The 16,690-nt window shown below is 44.6% G+C and overlaps 1 protein-coding gene across 2 annotated transcripts in view; it reads left to right on the forward strand.

Annotated features, from left to right (window-relative positions):
• The window catches only part of STK26 (serine/threonine kinase 26), a 191,262-nt gene that overhangs the window by 80,822 nt on the left and 93,750 nt on the right, over positions 1–16,690 (forward strand). For both annotated transcript variants that reach the window (XM_085607891.1, XM_085607890.1), the window contains exons 3-5: positions 725–781; positions 9,297–9,405; positions 9,491–9,648. In XM_085607891.1, coding sequence (XP_085464017.1) covers positions 725–781; positions 9,297–9,405; positions 9,491–9,648 — 324 coding nt within the window. The remainder of the gene's footprint in view (positions 1–724; positions 782–9,296; positions 9,406–9,490; positions 9,649–16,690) is intronic.

Below are 16,690 nucleotides of genomic sequence, written 5' to 3' on the forward strand. Positions count from 1 at the left end.
CCTTAAATCATGGTACCAAGAGGGAGAGGGGGGTAAAAAGACCCCCAGATACACAATTCGAAACAACATTTGAGCTTAATATAGTTGCCTTTACATGGTAATGTTGCCTCCAGCGTTTGTGGGATTCCTGATAAAGGTGCATCTACCGGGCCTACCAGCTACTTAGTTTCTCTGATGTTATAAACAATTTAAGATAGATTTGAGTATAGTAAAACAACTAAATAAAAGTGCTGATTTATTGCATTTGGCCATCCCTTCTGACCCCCAGAAGGAGAATGATGCAATTGTTTCTGTAGCTTTAGTATGTTCTCAACGCTTAGTTAGAATCTTACCTGCAATCAAGCTGAAGTGTGAGATTTGCTTAGGGTTGCTTTTATTATGCTGAAATGTCGTAAAAGACGTGTTAAGTTAAATAAAAAGCATGGCACGAAAATGATATCCTCCCTTTGGTTTTATTTATCCACCAACAGTAGCAAGCAAGGCAGAAAGACCGCAGTCTCGGTGCTGGACTAATCCAACTGACCCCACAAGCGTCCACTGTCTCCAAGGAAGCATAATACTTTTTCCAACATTCCCTCCTGATGACATATGACTGTTCCATGAGAGTAGAGAAGAACAGTATTGTAATGAACCCAATTGTATACATGTCTTCTAATTGATTATAGGTGTTTTCAATGTACTGTAGCATATGTTGTTATATTTTAAATGTATTTTTGTTTTACAGGGCACAAAATTATGGATAATAATGGAATATTTAGGAGGTGGTTCAGCCTTAGACCTTGTAAGTATTTAATCGGTGTCCTGCTTCATATACAGTACTTTAAAAATGATGAGTGAAATTAGCTCTACAATACTTTTTCAGTAGGCCTCATGTTTGAAAATGGGTGTATGATGATATTGGTCCCTCCCATTTAACGTGCTTTCAACTCTTGAATAAAGGATGTTCGACATTACCTTTTACTTTTGTAAAATTTCGAATGCCTTTGTTATGACCTCCGAAAAGGGAATAGTAATTAAGGCGCACGTTCTTTTTTCTATTGGAGTTTTCTATTTGATTGGAAAATCACGGTTCTGGTAACTTTTAGGCTACATGTTTTTAGGCTATATTCAAAGCTTCAACTATTTCTGTAGAACTTCCTGGCATAGCCTTAAACGTACGTGTTTATAGTGTAGCTATAAAAGTTATTTTAATTTAAAATGAATGTAGCATTCATAAAATGTTGTATTGCTAAAATAGGCACTCTGTGCAATGTTTTTCCCCACACACTTTTTACGTCAGCTGGCAAGGTAGTCGACCCACCCTTTCCTGTAAAGTGACAACTCCATGTTTGTTCTAAATGTGGTCATGGGTTTTCTAACTGAGGCTTGTTTGTTGCCGAGTGCTGATGTGGTCCCTCCGAATCCGTGCTTTTCCTCCTGCATGTGTGTTTTACTATTTTGGGGAGTTACTTTAAGAGGGAATCATGGACATACAATGACGTTTTTCTCTAGCATTTATTTATCCAGCATTGATTTCCTGTCCTAAATAGAAGCTGCATTGTGTGGTATTAAGAAAAATCAAAAAGCTTTCTTATGATGTGCTACCCATGATTTTATTATTAGTGGTAGCATATTTCTGCCTTTCTCGCCACCACTCCCATCAAAAGGCGCTGCGCAACATGGAATAAATATAATTAAACACATTTGCTAACCTTGAGATAGATAAAAATAGGAGTATTTTGCTTTTTCACTCTAAATTCCTGGTTTCACTTTCACTCATTTGTCAACGTTTTAGAAGCCATTTTACACAGGTTCTGGTGCAGAGTCTTTTTCGTGGTTTCGAAATAAGTACAAGCTTCTTTCTAAACAACTAACCGGTTGTTGTCTCATGCTCCATCTGGTTAGGGACACTGCAAAGGAAGGAGCAGAGTAAGACTATCGTCAATTTATTGGTTGCTAAATGCTACCATAACACCACTTTTGGTTGAATGTCCGCATAGCTTTTCCACTAATATTTCTAAAGAACTTGTTCGGATTATTTTGAACTTAATTCACGTTTTGCTATTAAGTCTTTCTTTTCTTTTCATGGCTTTGCAAACACAACAGGAAAATAAAAAAATATTTTTTTCTTTCCCCTTTCCCCCTGACCAATCACTTGCCTTAGCCTCCCAAGGTTTCTGACTCCAGAGAACAGAATGCCTCCATCCTTGATAGTAATTTCACAAAGAAAAGTTAGCACTCCACCAGCCACTTCCTGCAGCAGATTTCCTATGTTTTTTTTTAACCTACAGTATGGATATGGCAGCAGAATAAGGCAGCGGCCGTGAATCAGCCGTACGCTGCCTTACAAACACCAAAGTGCCCAAGATCAGCTGCACACCACCTCTCAATTGCAGGGGTAACGGAGTAGCGGAAGCAACAGGAGACCGCCTTCAGTCGGACGCTCCCTCTACGTTCAAACCCCATTTACCGCCCAGCAGAGAGAGAAGGATTTCTTCGGCTTCAAGGCGATGCCAATCCACCTCCTCTTCCCGAAACTGCTTACAGCCTGTTGCGACATTGTATCCACCATGCCGTGGAATAGTTGTATGCCGCTCTCCACAACTAAACAACAAAGAGATTCGAGCCTGCTCTTCCTCTCATACCATCAGACACCCAACCTCGCCTTTGCTGATTCAAGCCTGCTCCTCCTCTCACTGCCGCAAGAGAAACGCCATTAGCCGCCCGACCTGCCTCTCCTTCACTCGCGGAGCATGACGGGAAGTCCCGCGAGCCGCATGTTCAGACTTTCCCGGGACAGTACTGTTAAACCTCGATTAGTAGCACGGACTGCTAGGAATCGAAACAAAATATCTTCTGCTTCTGAGATGGAGATAGATCTTGGACTTTCGAGCGGGAGATCTAAGGTTTTCTCCCCGAAAGAAAATATGCTTGGAAAAAAAACTAAGGAGCAAGAGGCCTGCAAGTTAGCCGCACCCTCGAATTTTTTCATCTGTTAAAGCCCCCCTCGATTCCGCAGCTAACTTATTAAGCAATGTAAGACTGATTTCCCCTTCTAGGGCTGAGGCTAGTGCTCCAGGTCCAGATGCAACATTTTTACCAAATCTTTCCTCAGGAATGCAACAAGGGACTTATTCACTTTTTGTGGGTATTGGCACAAAAAACCACCCAAAAGCAGCAGCTGACCTTGTAGCATCAGAGCATGGCCTTAATGAAGTTTCCCAGGATAATCACGAGGCAGGCTCTCTGGGGGAGGAATCTACAGTTGGTCTCCCAGGTGGTTCCTTATTTATTTCAGCCATTGAAGCTCCAGCTGAATCTCCATCTGTGGTGGCTTCTTCAAGTCCAGGAGCGGATCAATCTAAGGTGCAGAAATCTCAGGGAACATCTGAAACTGTATCCCATGCATCACTACATCAGATTTTGGCTGAGCTGCAAAGTATGAAACTTACACAGGCGGAAGATCAAAACAAAATAGAATCTGTTAAGCTCTATCCATTCTGATATCCAGCAACTTACCTCACGCATCACCCATACAGAACAACGGGTGTCGGACATTGAAGATAAAATGCCTATGTACACAAGTCAGATTTCAAAACTGCAGTCCGAACCTATCAGTCTCCAAATAAAAGTGGATGATGCGAAAAATTGTTCACGAAGATGCAATCTCCGCATCATAGGAGTCCCAGAGGGGAGTGAAAATGGTCGTTCAGTGGTGGAAGTTGTTTCAGATTTAATTTTTAAATGTGTGTCCAGAGATGGCAACTTTGAGTTCAGACCGTACTATCACCAGACCTCATCGGGTCCCGGCGGTCCAATATCCCAATGCTAAATATCCCAGAACTATCATTGCAAATTTTGGCGATTTCAGAGTAAAGGACAAGATTCTGGCACGTGCCATTCAAAGTAAAGGATTTCAATCTTCTGATAACTTCTCATTTACATTTTTTTCAGATATGTCTGCCTTTTCGGCACTGAGGAGAAAAGAGTTTAGAGGCATGATTAATTCCTTTCAGCAGTTGGGGGCCCCGGCGGGTATAAATCACTCAGTGGAGACTGCCCAGGATTTTTTACAATTCTTACAGCATGTAGGAGATGAGATTAAGGGCTAGCGGATCTTGCCCCTTTTTTTTTTTTTTCCTTTATTCTTTTCCTTTTTGAGTTCGTTTGAGCTAAAGACTGATTTAAGTATATATGCCTAGTCCTTCTCTTTTTTTTTCCTCTTCTTAGATAGTGTTAGCTGCCCTCTCCTTATCGCCTTGGGTGCCATGCCACTGCACCCCAGTATAGGGAGAAGGGGAGGGATAGATAGGGTCACGAAGGAGGGGAGGGGGTCCACTCGTGTGGGGGGGAGGTGCTCCAGGATCCCTAGACGGGCAGGGTTCCAAGGTCAAGGGGGGCCATGGGTGGGTGGGGGTGGGGGGTTCACGAGTGGAGGGGGAGAGGAGGGAGACAAAGGCACAGGAGGGGAATAAGGTGTAGCATCTGTTCAAAGCTTTCTAGGCTGAGCTCCATCTTTTATTGCCCATTTGTAATAGTCTTCTGTCCCGGATCTCCCAGTGAAGCTTGCCCCACCCAAGTCTTTACACAAGGCGCACATTTATTGAAAGATCTGGTGGAGATCAATACTGTCCTACCAAATGTAAGACTAGCTAGCGAAGCTGTTTCTACAGTCTCCATCTCTTGGGGTAGATTATTTGAACAACTTTCATACAGTTTAACTCCATCTCTACTTGGTGAAGATACTTGTGAAGTTTGTCTTCTTGCAACTTGTTTTAGCAGAACAATGGCCTACTTGATTCGTTCCAGACCTGGTTTTGGCTTGTTTGTTCTTAATGGCTTATAGAAAGAAGTGGAATGGTGGCCTTCATCATTGGCCATACTGCTCTTACCATCAGATTTATTGGAACTGGCTACTCGGACACCATCCTAAGCTGGTTGAAATCTTTTCTCATGGATAGAATGAATCGCTCTCCGCTATGCCCCACAGAGCCCAAGCCTGGTCTTCCTATTTAGTAGTTTTATATATATGTAGGGCCCCTGACTGCATTGCTCCTTCTTGAAAATAATTATTTCTGACAGAATACCCTTTTCTCATCCTCTGGTGTTTGTCAGCGTTGAACCTGGCCCTTTTTGCAGGGTTATCCCAAAACATTTGCCTTCCTCCTGCATTTTGTCTTACCTGTTTTGTTGGTTTTATGACTCTGGGCACTTAACCACTGCTGATCAGTGCTAAAGTGCATGTGCTCTCTCCTGTAAACTTGTTAAGAGTGGTCTACACCTGTTTGGCATATTTAATTTACCTGCAAGTCCCTTGTACAATGGTATGCTACATACTGAGGGCCTGTAAATTAAATGCTACTATAGGGCATGCAGTGCTGCTTGCGCCACCCACAGAAGTAGTCTTACAAACCTGTATCAGGCCTCCGCTGCTCCAAAGCCTGCATGCCCAGTTTACTTCCAAAGCGAAGTGGCATTTAAAGTGTTTTCCAAGTCTGAAACCCCCCTGTTTACTACATAAGTCACCCCTATGGCAGGCCCTAGGTAGCTCTATGGGCAGGGTGCTGTTTAGGTAAAAGGTTGGACATGTGCCTTTTGTTGTGTGGCGTGTTCTGGAAGTAACTAACAGCCTACTTGGTTTCTCACTGCTGTGAGGCTGCTGCTCTCATAGGTTTAGATTGGGAATTCCGTGATATGCTTTTCAGTGGTCATTTCTTTTATGAAAGGGGTAGAGTAGCCATGTTTGGTAAGCTAGGAATAGTAATGATAAATCCTTCTTATTGGTGAAAGCAGATTTATTACGGTTTTAGAAATGCCACTTTTAGAAGTGGGCATTTCTGTAAGCTTATGACTTTGTGGCCAGCCTGGTTGTGTATTCACTGACAGAAGCTGGGAAAGTCCATTCACTCTAGACAGTCACAAGTGGGGTTGAGGTGTGCCCTGCCTTTCCTGGGCGACCATTAGCCAGAATAAATAGACCTGGTCTACATTTAGAGTGGTGGTAGGAGTTGTCACCTGCACCTGAATACGGCGGTGCCTGCCTTTCACATTGCTGTCTGTGCCCCTGTAGTGTGTCTGGAGCCAGGACTGGGGATTGAATGGTGGAGTATGTTTGAAGTACCCCCCAGAACAATGACTTTGTGAGTATAAGTACAGGGGCTGTGACCCCATGATTTTAGACACTGCGTGGACTTGTAACTAGATGCTGCTGGCCCTACAGAATCAACTGGCCAGAAGAAACTGTCCTGCTGCCAGGAAAACCGCCACTGGGACTTTGCTTAGTTGTGCTGACCTGCTGGAAGGACTGCCTCCTTGTCCCAAGGACCCTGTTTGGTGGCCTGCTGCCTGCTTTCCTGAACTTGCGCGCCTCCAGTGCTCACAGGAGCTCAGCGCGAGGTGAGCGGTGTGCTCCTGGTTGTTTTCCCCTTGGCTGTTGCCTCATTTCTTTGCCCAGGGAAGAGCAGCATGTGGGGAGATGTTTTGCAGTAAATCTTGGACAGTCGCTCCTTTTCGCCTTGGCCGTAGCCATGTTTTCGTGACTGGTGACCAGATAGGAGGATGCCGTCAGGACCGATGAGGGGAAGGTAGCCGACAGTAGGAGCACCCCTCCAGCTGCGAGGCAGTCCGTAAATCTCCCCTTTAATAGGGTTGTCTTGTGCCAGCGAATGTTTTCCTAGGCAAGGTGCGTCTCAGTCACTGGCAAACTGATGGCCAGTCTAGTCCAAGTCCTCTCCCCACTTTACCACTTTAGCTTGGGCTGCGGTGGGCACCAGGGCCAAGAGTAGCGATTCTCAATCTTGCCCAGTGGGTAGACTATATTCGAGACCATGGATTCTGCCTCGTTCAACTGCCTCACTCCCTTCCCGGGTGGCAGCATACAAGCAGTCCTATGAAAGGCTATGCAGTTCTCTTCAAGGGAGCCAGAGGTGATGTATTTAGATCCAATGGGACACCCCGTTTGCTCCAGCCAGTTGGTGCAGGACCCCTGCACAATGCTATCCCTCACGCTGCCAATACTGTTGGGCCTGGTCCCAGGCCTTGCTAGAACACACTGGGGGCTTACTTAAAGACGTAGTGCCACTTTCGCCACATCTAGAGCGCTGATTCCGCCCACATCAGCTCCTCACCTCATATAGCCTTATCCCAGGCCTGTGCTGACTGCTCCTCAATAGGTGGGCGGGCATTAAAGTCCAGAGGAGTCCCGCGGTCCAAAATCTGCCCCAGGCCTCGCGGGTGCGGTCACACGGGCAGATATAGGCCTCAGCTCGATCATAGTCCCCTCTCTGCCCGCAGAGCCGAGCGATGAGAGAGGGGCTTGAACGCATGCCCCGATGTCCCGGGCCGAGGTCCTGCGCCTATTCCCATCCTCACAGCCTGGCCTTTCTTGCCTCCGCAGGGTTCCGCCTCCAGGTCGTGATATCGCCGTGGTGAAAATGTGACGTCTCTGGCGGGGCTTGGCTCGCTATGGATGTTTCGGTGGTGACGCAGCCACAGTCAACAGACCGCCACGTTCGGCCAGTCACCTTCGATGCCGCCGTAGCAGTGTAATGAAAAAGACACACAATTGGTGGACAGAATGCAGAACAAATCAAAACATTCACCCCCAGTCAAGAGATCTGGGTTAAAACCATCATTCTTTTGCTCACCATGCCACCCCAGTTTAGACCTGGCCATATGCAAATCAGTCTAGACTCACTGTGCCACTGGAATCAAGCTATCCTAGCTGAAGAGGGGTGAAACCCCGAAACCGGTCCCAGGATGCTAGTTTCCGGTCCAGGGAAGACATGGCTTGGCGGTTCGGGCTTGACTGTTCCCTTGAGGCACAGGGTCAGACTGATTTGCATATGGCCTTGTCTGAACTGGGGTGGCGGAGTGAGCTAAAGAATGATGATGGGCTAAACCCAGATCAGTTAACTGGGGGTGAGTGCTTGCAATGTTCAACACTCCATCCATCATTCCCTTTGGTTTTGCGTAGCAGTGTAATGGCCATCCTCTCCGCTGTCTGCAGGCGCGGGTTCGATCCCCAGCAGCAAAGGAGGCCATGCTAACGGCTCCCAATCCCAAACGAGACACCGATATCACCCGGGTGGGGAGGGGGAAGGGGGGGGGAGGAGGGGGAGGGGGAAGGGGGAGAAGGAGGGGGGGGAGGGGGGGGAGGAGGAGCATGAATTAGGGGTGTTTGGGTGCCATGGAGCTGCTATGGGCCCAGCGGGATTGGAGCGCAGAGAAGGCACATCTGCTCACTCCCCCCCCCCCCTCCCCCCATCTTGGCCACGCCCCTAGTAGGTCGTTTCATAGATTGTAACAAAACATATAAATGGGGTAATATGGTCTGACCACTGTGATCCCTCATGATCGGGTTATTGATTCCACTTTAAATAGGGTTCAGTTTGTCCCTCCAGAAGAACTATCCTGTCTGTTTTGTTACATTATTATAGGAGGAGTGTGGGTGTAGGTCCTCATTAAATATCCCTCCTTGTCCCTCTTTTGATTACTTGCTTTCAAAGATTCACAGTGCACTGAAAAATACATTTTGTATTTTTATTTTACCAGGAAATTTCCCAGTGTGCAAGCAGGGAGAACATTTTTAACTTCTCAGAAACAATTTGTATGCAAATATTAATTGGAGCATGCGCTAACTGACATGCACAGCCTCTGTGCTCAGTAAACTATGTGCTACACTTCTGTCATGGCTTGCACATGACATACTATTGTACAGCCAAGGGTAATGGATGACTCCAGGGCATCAGGGACAGTGCTCCTGTGTCAGACTTTCCTTTTACATAACATTGTTTTCCGGTGTCTTAGGTCCATTGGCTCAGTTGAAATAAGCCAAGACTACTGCTCCCTGAAAGCATTAATCTAGGACTAGGTAGTGTTGTCCCTAACCCTATGAATTCATGTGGTAACTGAATATGCAACTTTTACTTTTAACTTATCCATAATGATTTTGTCTGCCTAGTGGGGTCATGATGGCTCCGGTGCGTGCATGGGGAGTGAACATATGACCACTCAAAGATTGGTGTAACCAACACATTGATGGATCTGATCTCAAACTGGTGCACAGCATTAAGACACTGAAAGAACTATCTTCAGCAGAGCTCAGATGATTGGTGTGAAAATGTTTGCCCCATGTGGTAATGCTGTAATTTGAACAAAACTGCTCTGCTGTATGTGCTCAGTGTGTTTAGTTTTATGGGTGCTTTTTTCAAAGTGGGTACCTGTTCTGAAGTCAAATGAAGAGCGAGGAAATATTTTTCTCTATCCAAATGATATGCCTTCAATGCTTTTTTGTTTTTGCTGTTTCTCTTTTGTAGTTACGCGCAGGGCCATTTGATGAATTCCAGATTGCCACGATGCTAAAAGAGATTATGAAAGGACTTGACTACCTTCACTCAGAGAAGAAAATTCACAGGGATATCAAAGGTTAGAATCGATTCATGCAGGGACAGTGTGTGAAATCGAAATGTCTTAAAAATTTATACATTTTGCTTTTTTTTTTCAATTTCAGCTGCCAATGTTTTGTTATCTGAGCAAGGAGAGGTCAAACTTGCAGACTTTGGAGTGGCTGGGCAGCTGACAGATACGCAAATTAAGAGGAATACTTTTGTGGGTACTCCTTTCTGGATGGCTCCTGAGGTTATACAGCAATCTGCCTACGATTCAAAAGTAAGATTCGTCTTTTAGTGTATATGAAAGCAAGTTTTCCTAATTAAATGTCTTAATTACATATTGTGATCGTAGGGTATTGATAGGATAAAAAGTAAAATGAGATTGAATTATGTTGACCTGTACTCATTTTACTTCTGATACTGCAGTAATTAATGACAATGCTGCTCCTTTTCACACGGCTACACTAATTTCTTTATTTACTTAAGTTATTTACTACCTGGCCTCATTTATTTTGGCGCCTGAGACACTGATCTATTGGCTACTGCTGTCACCAGCGGTCATTCTTTCCAATAAAATTACTGTCAACCAGGTCTGCTGTGCTAAACAGACCCTTGTTCCAAACTTCATTGTCCTGGTTTTTATCCTAGCATGGTAGCAGATTGGAACAAAGATGCGAAACATATTTTTTTTAGATTGTGGAGCATTTTAGTATTGTCTGCTCATTTAATACCTATGCCGCAGTTGCATTGAGGGTGCATGTGCATCCTATTTAGGAGTGGTTGAGCAATCATTAGTAGGTAGAAAGTAGTCTGACAAAAGTAAGAACTTTCAAACGTTCAGTCCCAACAGCCATCATATAGACAGATGAATCAACCAGATGGAATACAAGTTGAGATACATTGAAGGTCTTTAATCCCCAACAGATAGCTATGTGATTTATCCGTTGCCTGTGGATGAAAACAGTGTCCTTGGCGCTCTAAATGTATTAACAAAGGACACAAGGAAGAGAAATAAAGTCGCTAGGATTGTCAATCTGTGAAAGGTGCCAGGTATACCTAGTTTCCTCAAAAGAAGAAAGCTATTTTCCACGACTTTGCATCCAGGCACTTTCAATCTCACAGAAGACTCAGACCCCCCACGATATTGCGGCATGAACCAGTAAATTTAGCGGCACAAATCTGGAAATTTAGCGGCATTTTTGTGGAACTTAATTTTGCAATTTTTCCTACAACAAACACAGATATCTTATTTTATTGAGTTATTTTACAACATGAAGCTATGTATATTTGGTTTATTTACAATTTAGACAATTTGTTTTGGTTCAAAGGCTACATATAGGACATAAACCTGTTAATAAATGCCCACGGAACCTGCATGCTTGTGTTAATCTTGGCCATGTATGTGCAGTTCTTCTGAGCAGTCGAAATCTAGCCCAATATTGTGCTGCTGATTATAATGCAAAAACAATAATGCCCGGATGGATCCCTCTGAGAGGGACAGTGACAGTGGGTTGGCTGACACAATAATTTTGTAGATTCTGTTGCTCCTTTCAGCATCTGCAGAACTGTTCACACAGTCCTTGTACACAGCTTCAAGCTATGAAAGGGCTGGAAAAGGGTCAGCCATCCCACGCCAAAAAGGTCAGTGTCAATCACCCCAGAAACAGATGCCTGTACTGCTTCTGGGCCTACGTTTTCAAAGTAGAGGCGAAGCTCCTGATCGAGAACTTCGCTGAAACCAGGGTTGGCTAAATATGCACTCTTCCCTTTAGGCAGGGTGCAGAGTTGTGCAAGATTGAAAAGGTGCACTTGTTTCAAGAATCCAATGCCTGGTTGGGCCTCTCCCATGTATTTGCCCACCTTTTCCAGTGAATTTTCTAAAGCTTCCTTAAGCTAGGCTGTTATCTTTTTTTTCTGTGTCATAGTTAATTTAGCCCCTGTAGTGATCTGTAGAAATGGTTGTAGTGACTCCAGAGTTAGGACTGAATTGTTTGTTAGTTTCATGTGGAGGTACTCCTAATAATCATACACCTTCATTGTCACTGGTGACTGACTCTGCGATAAGTCCATCAGATGTAAAATGTTTTGGCATTTTTCTGCCACAATGTCCAATTGAACTTTAATGCAGTTTCTTTGGTCACTGTTCAAAATCCTTTGCAGATGTTCAAGGGAATCTGGGGGAGACTTGCTGAGTTGCATCTCAGACTCAACAAACCCAGCATAGGCCTCAAACTGCTTGCAGTGGTACTGGACAGCAGCAACCCAAGAATTCCTCCGGGTACTGCAAGGGTCAGGTGCCAACCATGGTTTCATCCCATGGTTCTCAGCAAGATGGTGCAGGTACCTTCTCTTTCTGCTACCGGCCATGTAAAAGATGCGCGAGAAGTACAAAAGGAAAGCATTTAGCTCTGCAAAAGGCTTCCTAAACGACTCCAATAAGATTAATTATGTGTGCCAAGCAGGTCATGTGTATGCAGTTTGAATACAGATTTCTCAACACAGTGTTGCATGCCTTGAGCATGTATGCTGCGTTTTCAGTGTTAAATAAAATAACGTTCCAAAAGGTTAAGCTGTACTCTGATAGCACCTTCACAACTGCTTGCACAACAGTCTCATGGTTGCACTGTGAGAGGAGCACTGTCTGTCAGGTGGATCGGACTGCCTCCCTGCACAGAGACCACTGCAAATAACACATTCAATACACACCGCCCTTCGACATCCGGTGTTTCATCAAATATAACACTGATCTTCTGATCTTGCAATTGTTCTTTCATCTCGTTCTTGGCTCCTATATATCTCTCTGGGAGAGAACGTTCTTGAAGCTGATGACTTCCAGGTATCGCGCCACCATTCTGTACTCGCTTGTGGAGAAACGTGCCCAACACAGGGTGGTCGGTTTTACTCAGCGAAATATTCAGAGCTGTAAAGACATTGACCCACTCACTTATAATTTCATGGTTTGAGGCACCGGCAGCTGTACGCTTTGTGAAAAGCGAGTTCAGTCATCTGACAGGCATATTTTGGTGAAGAGTGAGGGTCTGGATCATCTGAACAGCGCTTCAAGTGTTTTTGGGACCGCACATGCACATCCACTGTGTTTCCGGATGTGGTCCACCGCCACATTGCGCACACTGCAAAAAAGCACGCCACCATCAGCATGCATCACGGTACTGTACTCTCTGGCCCGATCTGCTGCGGTTATATGGGTAGGTAGATGTGATTGGTGCTTCACAGGCTGCAGAAACTTCTCCATCCTGCTTTTGTTGTGGTGACTTGTTGCTCCCTTGGATTCTAAAAGGTCTCTGGGTTGTGGCGCTGTCGCATAACTCACCTACAAATCTATTTGGTGTTACTAGATGTGTTTAGAAGGAGAAAAAGGCATTGCAATTGTTATATGTAAAGTTAAGAAAGCGTCGGGAAGCAATGAATAAAAATGCATTAACTCTGAAGCACCTTTAAATGGCAAAAAAATGGAAAACTTGTTGGGACAGAACCGCAATGGGAATTGGCACTCCCCAAGCGGAGTTGAGCAAACCGTGTTAAAACAGCATGTTCAGTTGCAAAGAAAGGAGAACGTGAAACCTTTTGAAGCGAAGTTACATACGTGGAGCATTAATACATACAGATAGGCAGAAGTCCTGCAAAGTTAAATGGCACACTTGTGTGGTCCCGCTAGGCAACTTTGCGTCTGTGGAGGGCAGTGGGGGTGAGAGGTAAAGATAAAAAAACATAAGGCAAAAATGTTTTCCGAAAAACAACCAACCCTGCCCCAAAGTGCCTGCAAATAAAAAAATAACATGACAAAGGTTGCATGGGTGTAGAAAAATGGACAAAAACAGCAGGATGAGCCACCTGCAAAGAAAGTGAAACCTAACTGTCCAAAACAAATTTGTAAAAGTGTAATTTGTAGCAGCACATAAACTTGGCGTTAACACTCAGGGGAGCAGAATAGGAGCAGCCAAGTGCTAATGGGTATGTACGGAAAATCCCAAAATTGCCCAAACCAAAATAAACCACTATGAAACTCCCCAGAAGTGTACAGAACCCAAAACCTACCCGCACTGTGCAGCAGCAATCATCTATTAGTTGACAGGCAGCCCAATGGCTCTTGAACCAGCAGATTCTTTCCTCAGAGACTCTACAAAAGAAAAAAGGCTAGCCCTTTCTATGTCACCTGGGCCACAACACTGCCACTTACCCCACTACGCCTCCTTAAAAACCACAGCCCCCCCCCCCCCCATGTGCACCTGGGCCCGCGTGCCCAGTGTGTGGCGGGCCCAAAACAAACACAAAAATAATGCCCCCTGGGCCCGCCGCACACTGGGCACGCGGCATACCCAATATAAACTTTTAAAAAAACAATGCTGCAGGGGCCCACCACGTGTCCGTGTGCGGCGGGCCCAAAAAGAATGCCCCCTGGGCCCGCCGCACACTGGGCACGCGGTGGGCCCAACAAACTAATAAAAAACAATGCCCGCTAGGGCCCGCCACGTGCCCATTGTGTGCGGCGGGCCAAAAATAATGCCCCCCTGGGCCCGTCGCACACTGGGCATGCGGCGGGCCCCAACATAAACTTAAAAAGAAAAAACGTATGCCTGCCAGGGCCCGCCGTGTGCACCGTGTGCGGCGGGCCGAAAAATAATGCCCCACTGGGCCTGCCGCACTCTGGGCACGTGGCGGGCCCCAACAAAAAATAAAAAGGTATGCCCGCCAGGGCCCGCCGCATGCCCCATGTGTGGCGGGCCCACAGCAACAAGCAGCAGATACCTACCTGACGATGCAGCAGGAAATGAAGAGCAGAAGAGCAGCAGGGCAGGTGAGGGGTGTAAATAAACACACCACCTCGCCTGTCTGATGTGAGGACCCTCCTTCCATTGGCTCCGCGGCGAGAGTCACGGAGCCAATAGAAGGGGTCGGATTTTGCGGGCACTTTTGTAAAAATCGCAGCATTTTTACAAAACTGCCGATTTAGCAATTTCTTTGCAAATCGCGAAATCCTGGAGGGTCTTAGAAGTACACAGTTGATTAGCTGGTAGGGATATGCCTGTGCTGTTCTACTGACATCACTCTAAATCTACTGGAGTTGAGTAGGTTCCCGACAGTGATTGTCATTGCACCACCGTTGGTTTTGTAGCGGTGGAATACATCTCTGGTATAAAAAAAAAAACAAATAATAATTGCAGAGTAAAGCGTTGTCAAGCTACCAGTACCCACGTTTGTTGACATTGACAGGAGAGAAAATGTATCACTGAGCCTCAAAACCTTCAATAATTTGCATTGCTCCTGAGGCCTTTGAATTTCAACACTTGAAGATACCTGATTGATGTGAGAATGTAATATCAAACACCAGAAGACCATATGCCAGGAAATCTTATGCTACCAAAATGTACCAGATAGAGTAATTGGTTTTCCAGAATGATTTTCAAGAAACACTAAAGTCATGAAATGGTCAGTTTAGCTTGATAGAATGTGCTTCCTTAAGGATTCCATCATTAGCTAGAGCAATTCTTTGCACCAACGCATAAGGCAAGAATTTGACTTTAAAACAACTTTGTTAAAAGCAAACGCGCTTTAAGGAAGGATTCGTAAATTGCAGGCCTTATCCATTCAATGGCCATACTTTATTAGACACAACCACAACGTAGCTATGAAGACACATTTTCAGTTTGTAGAGAATGTATATCTACTTTATATTTTAAATCAAACTAGAGAATTGCCTTTTCCTGAAAGAACAATTAATTTAGCTGTAATGCTGCATTTTTTGTTGCCCATGCTACTCAAGTTTTAGGTTCCTCAGGAATTAGATGGCCTATTGTGAGATGGATTGTTCATGCCATTTAGTTATGTTCCTCGTTGGCAGAAAAGGCACTCAAAATTAAGCCTAAAACTCATTTCATTGGAAGAAGGGTATATCATTGGTATTTATAAGAAATATTTCCATTCACACCATACTACACACCTACAAGTTGTCCTCTATGCATGCTTGCATTCACAAAGCACTGTTGTATAAATATGCAGTCACACCAGAGGCCCAGGTAGGTCAAACATTATTAAAAACATATATTTGGCTTTATTCGTCAAGCCCTTTATTATGGGGCAGTAGGACAAAGGGAGAAAAACATCTGGTATTCTGTACACAGCATGCAACTTTAACATAGGTTAACACTACAATAGAAACCAGTTACCTGTAATAAGTTGTTTTCAATCTTTTAATATTAGTGGATAATCTTAATACTTACACTTGTCTCCATCCAGTATCCAGCAAGGTCTATAAACAAATCAATCCACAGTTGCATATACCAATTTTATGTCCCTCACACTACCACTCCAACCACCTCTCCTCCAACAATACCTTTTAGTTGCTCTGTCGCTAATGTGCTACCCATCCTACAATATAACACCAGACAATGGTGTAATAGTCTTGCTGTTTGAAAAACACTTGTGGTTTCAAATGTGACTCCCCTACCTCCACATTGATGATCGGATGTTTGTTGGTCAATCAGAAGAAAAACGGACTAAGACAATTTAAATTGGAGGTCACTGATTCGGTCTCTGTGGGCTAATGATCCATGTTTTAAAAATAAAATTATTTATTAAGTTTCTGGTTTCCGAGCTTGGGAGTGTTAATTTTGCAATGCGTTTCTGCCCATATGAACTTATTCTTGCAACATAAAGGTTATTAGGTGTCTGCTGAACCGGCCCTTCCGTGTTCCAACAACTGTTTAGTTCGGACTGTGACCAGAGACTTTGGTGATGATGGGGGTGAATTTCCCTCACAATATGCAAATATTTATTTGGTCAACAGTAGACTAGTGAATTTTGTACTTTCCCTAACTCTGGGCTGAATTCTCCCTAGGGGCCTTCTACAGAATAGTCGGCCTCATTTGCCATAGTCATTAGACAAGGAGCTGAAGTTCTGGACTTGCAAAACCATCCGTTGAGGTGAAAATCAATGTGTTCTCTGATTATTTCACAACGGAAGACCTCCTCTGTATCTTTGCTGCTGTTCAATGAGGCATTTACTGACACCCTCAGGGATACTTGGGCTAAGCCCTGTGCTGGGGTGTGGAATTCAGTAAAATACCTACTTGACCATGGGGCAGGTCGCTTCATAAATCTACTTGTCCCTTTGGTGCCATGTAGTCCGGCAACAAATCATGTAGTCTTTCTGATTATGCCAGGGCTCATACCATAGTAGTGTTTGAATACTTGAATTTATGTTGCCACGTTTCCGCAGCTCTACATTGTGGATCTGAATGTAGTGGTAAGCAATTGTTCCATCATTACAATGCCCTTTTGAGTCTGTGCAAACCTGCTAA

This window comes from Triturus cristatus, chromosome 5_2 (assembly GCF_964204655.1).
Source record: "Triturus cristatus chromosome 5_2, aTriCri1.1, whole genome shotgun sequence".
Classification (NCBI taxonomy): domain Eukaryota; kingdom Metazoa; phylum Chordata; class Amphibia; order Caudata; family Salamandridae; genus Triturus; species Triturus cristatus.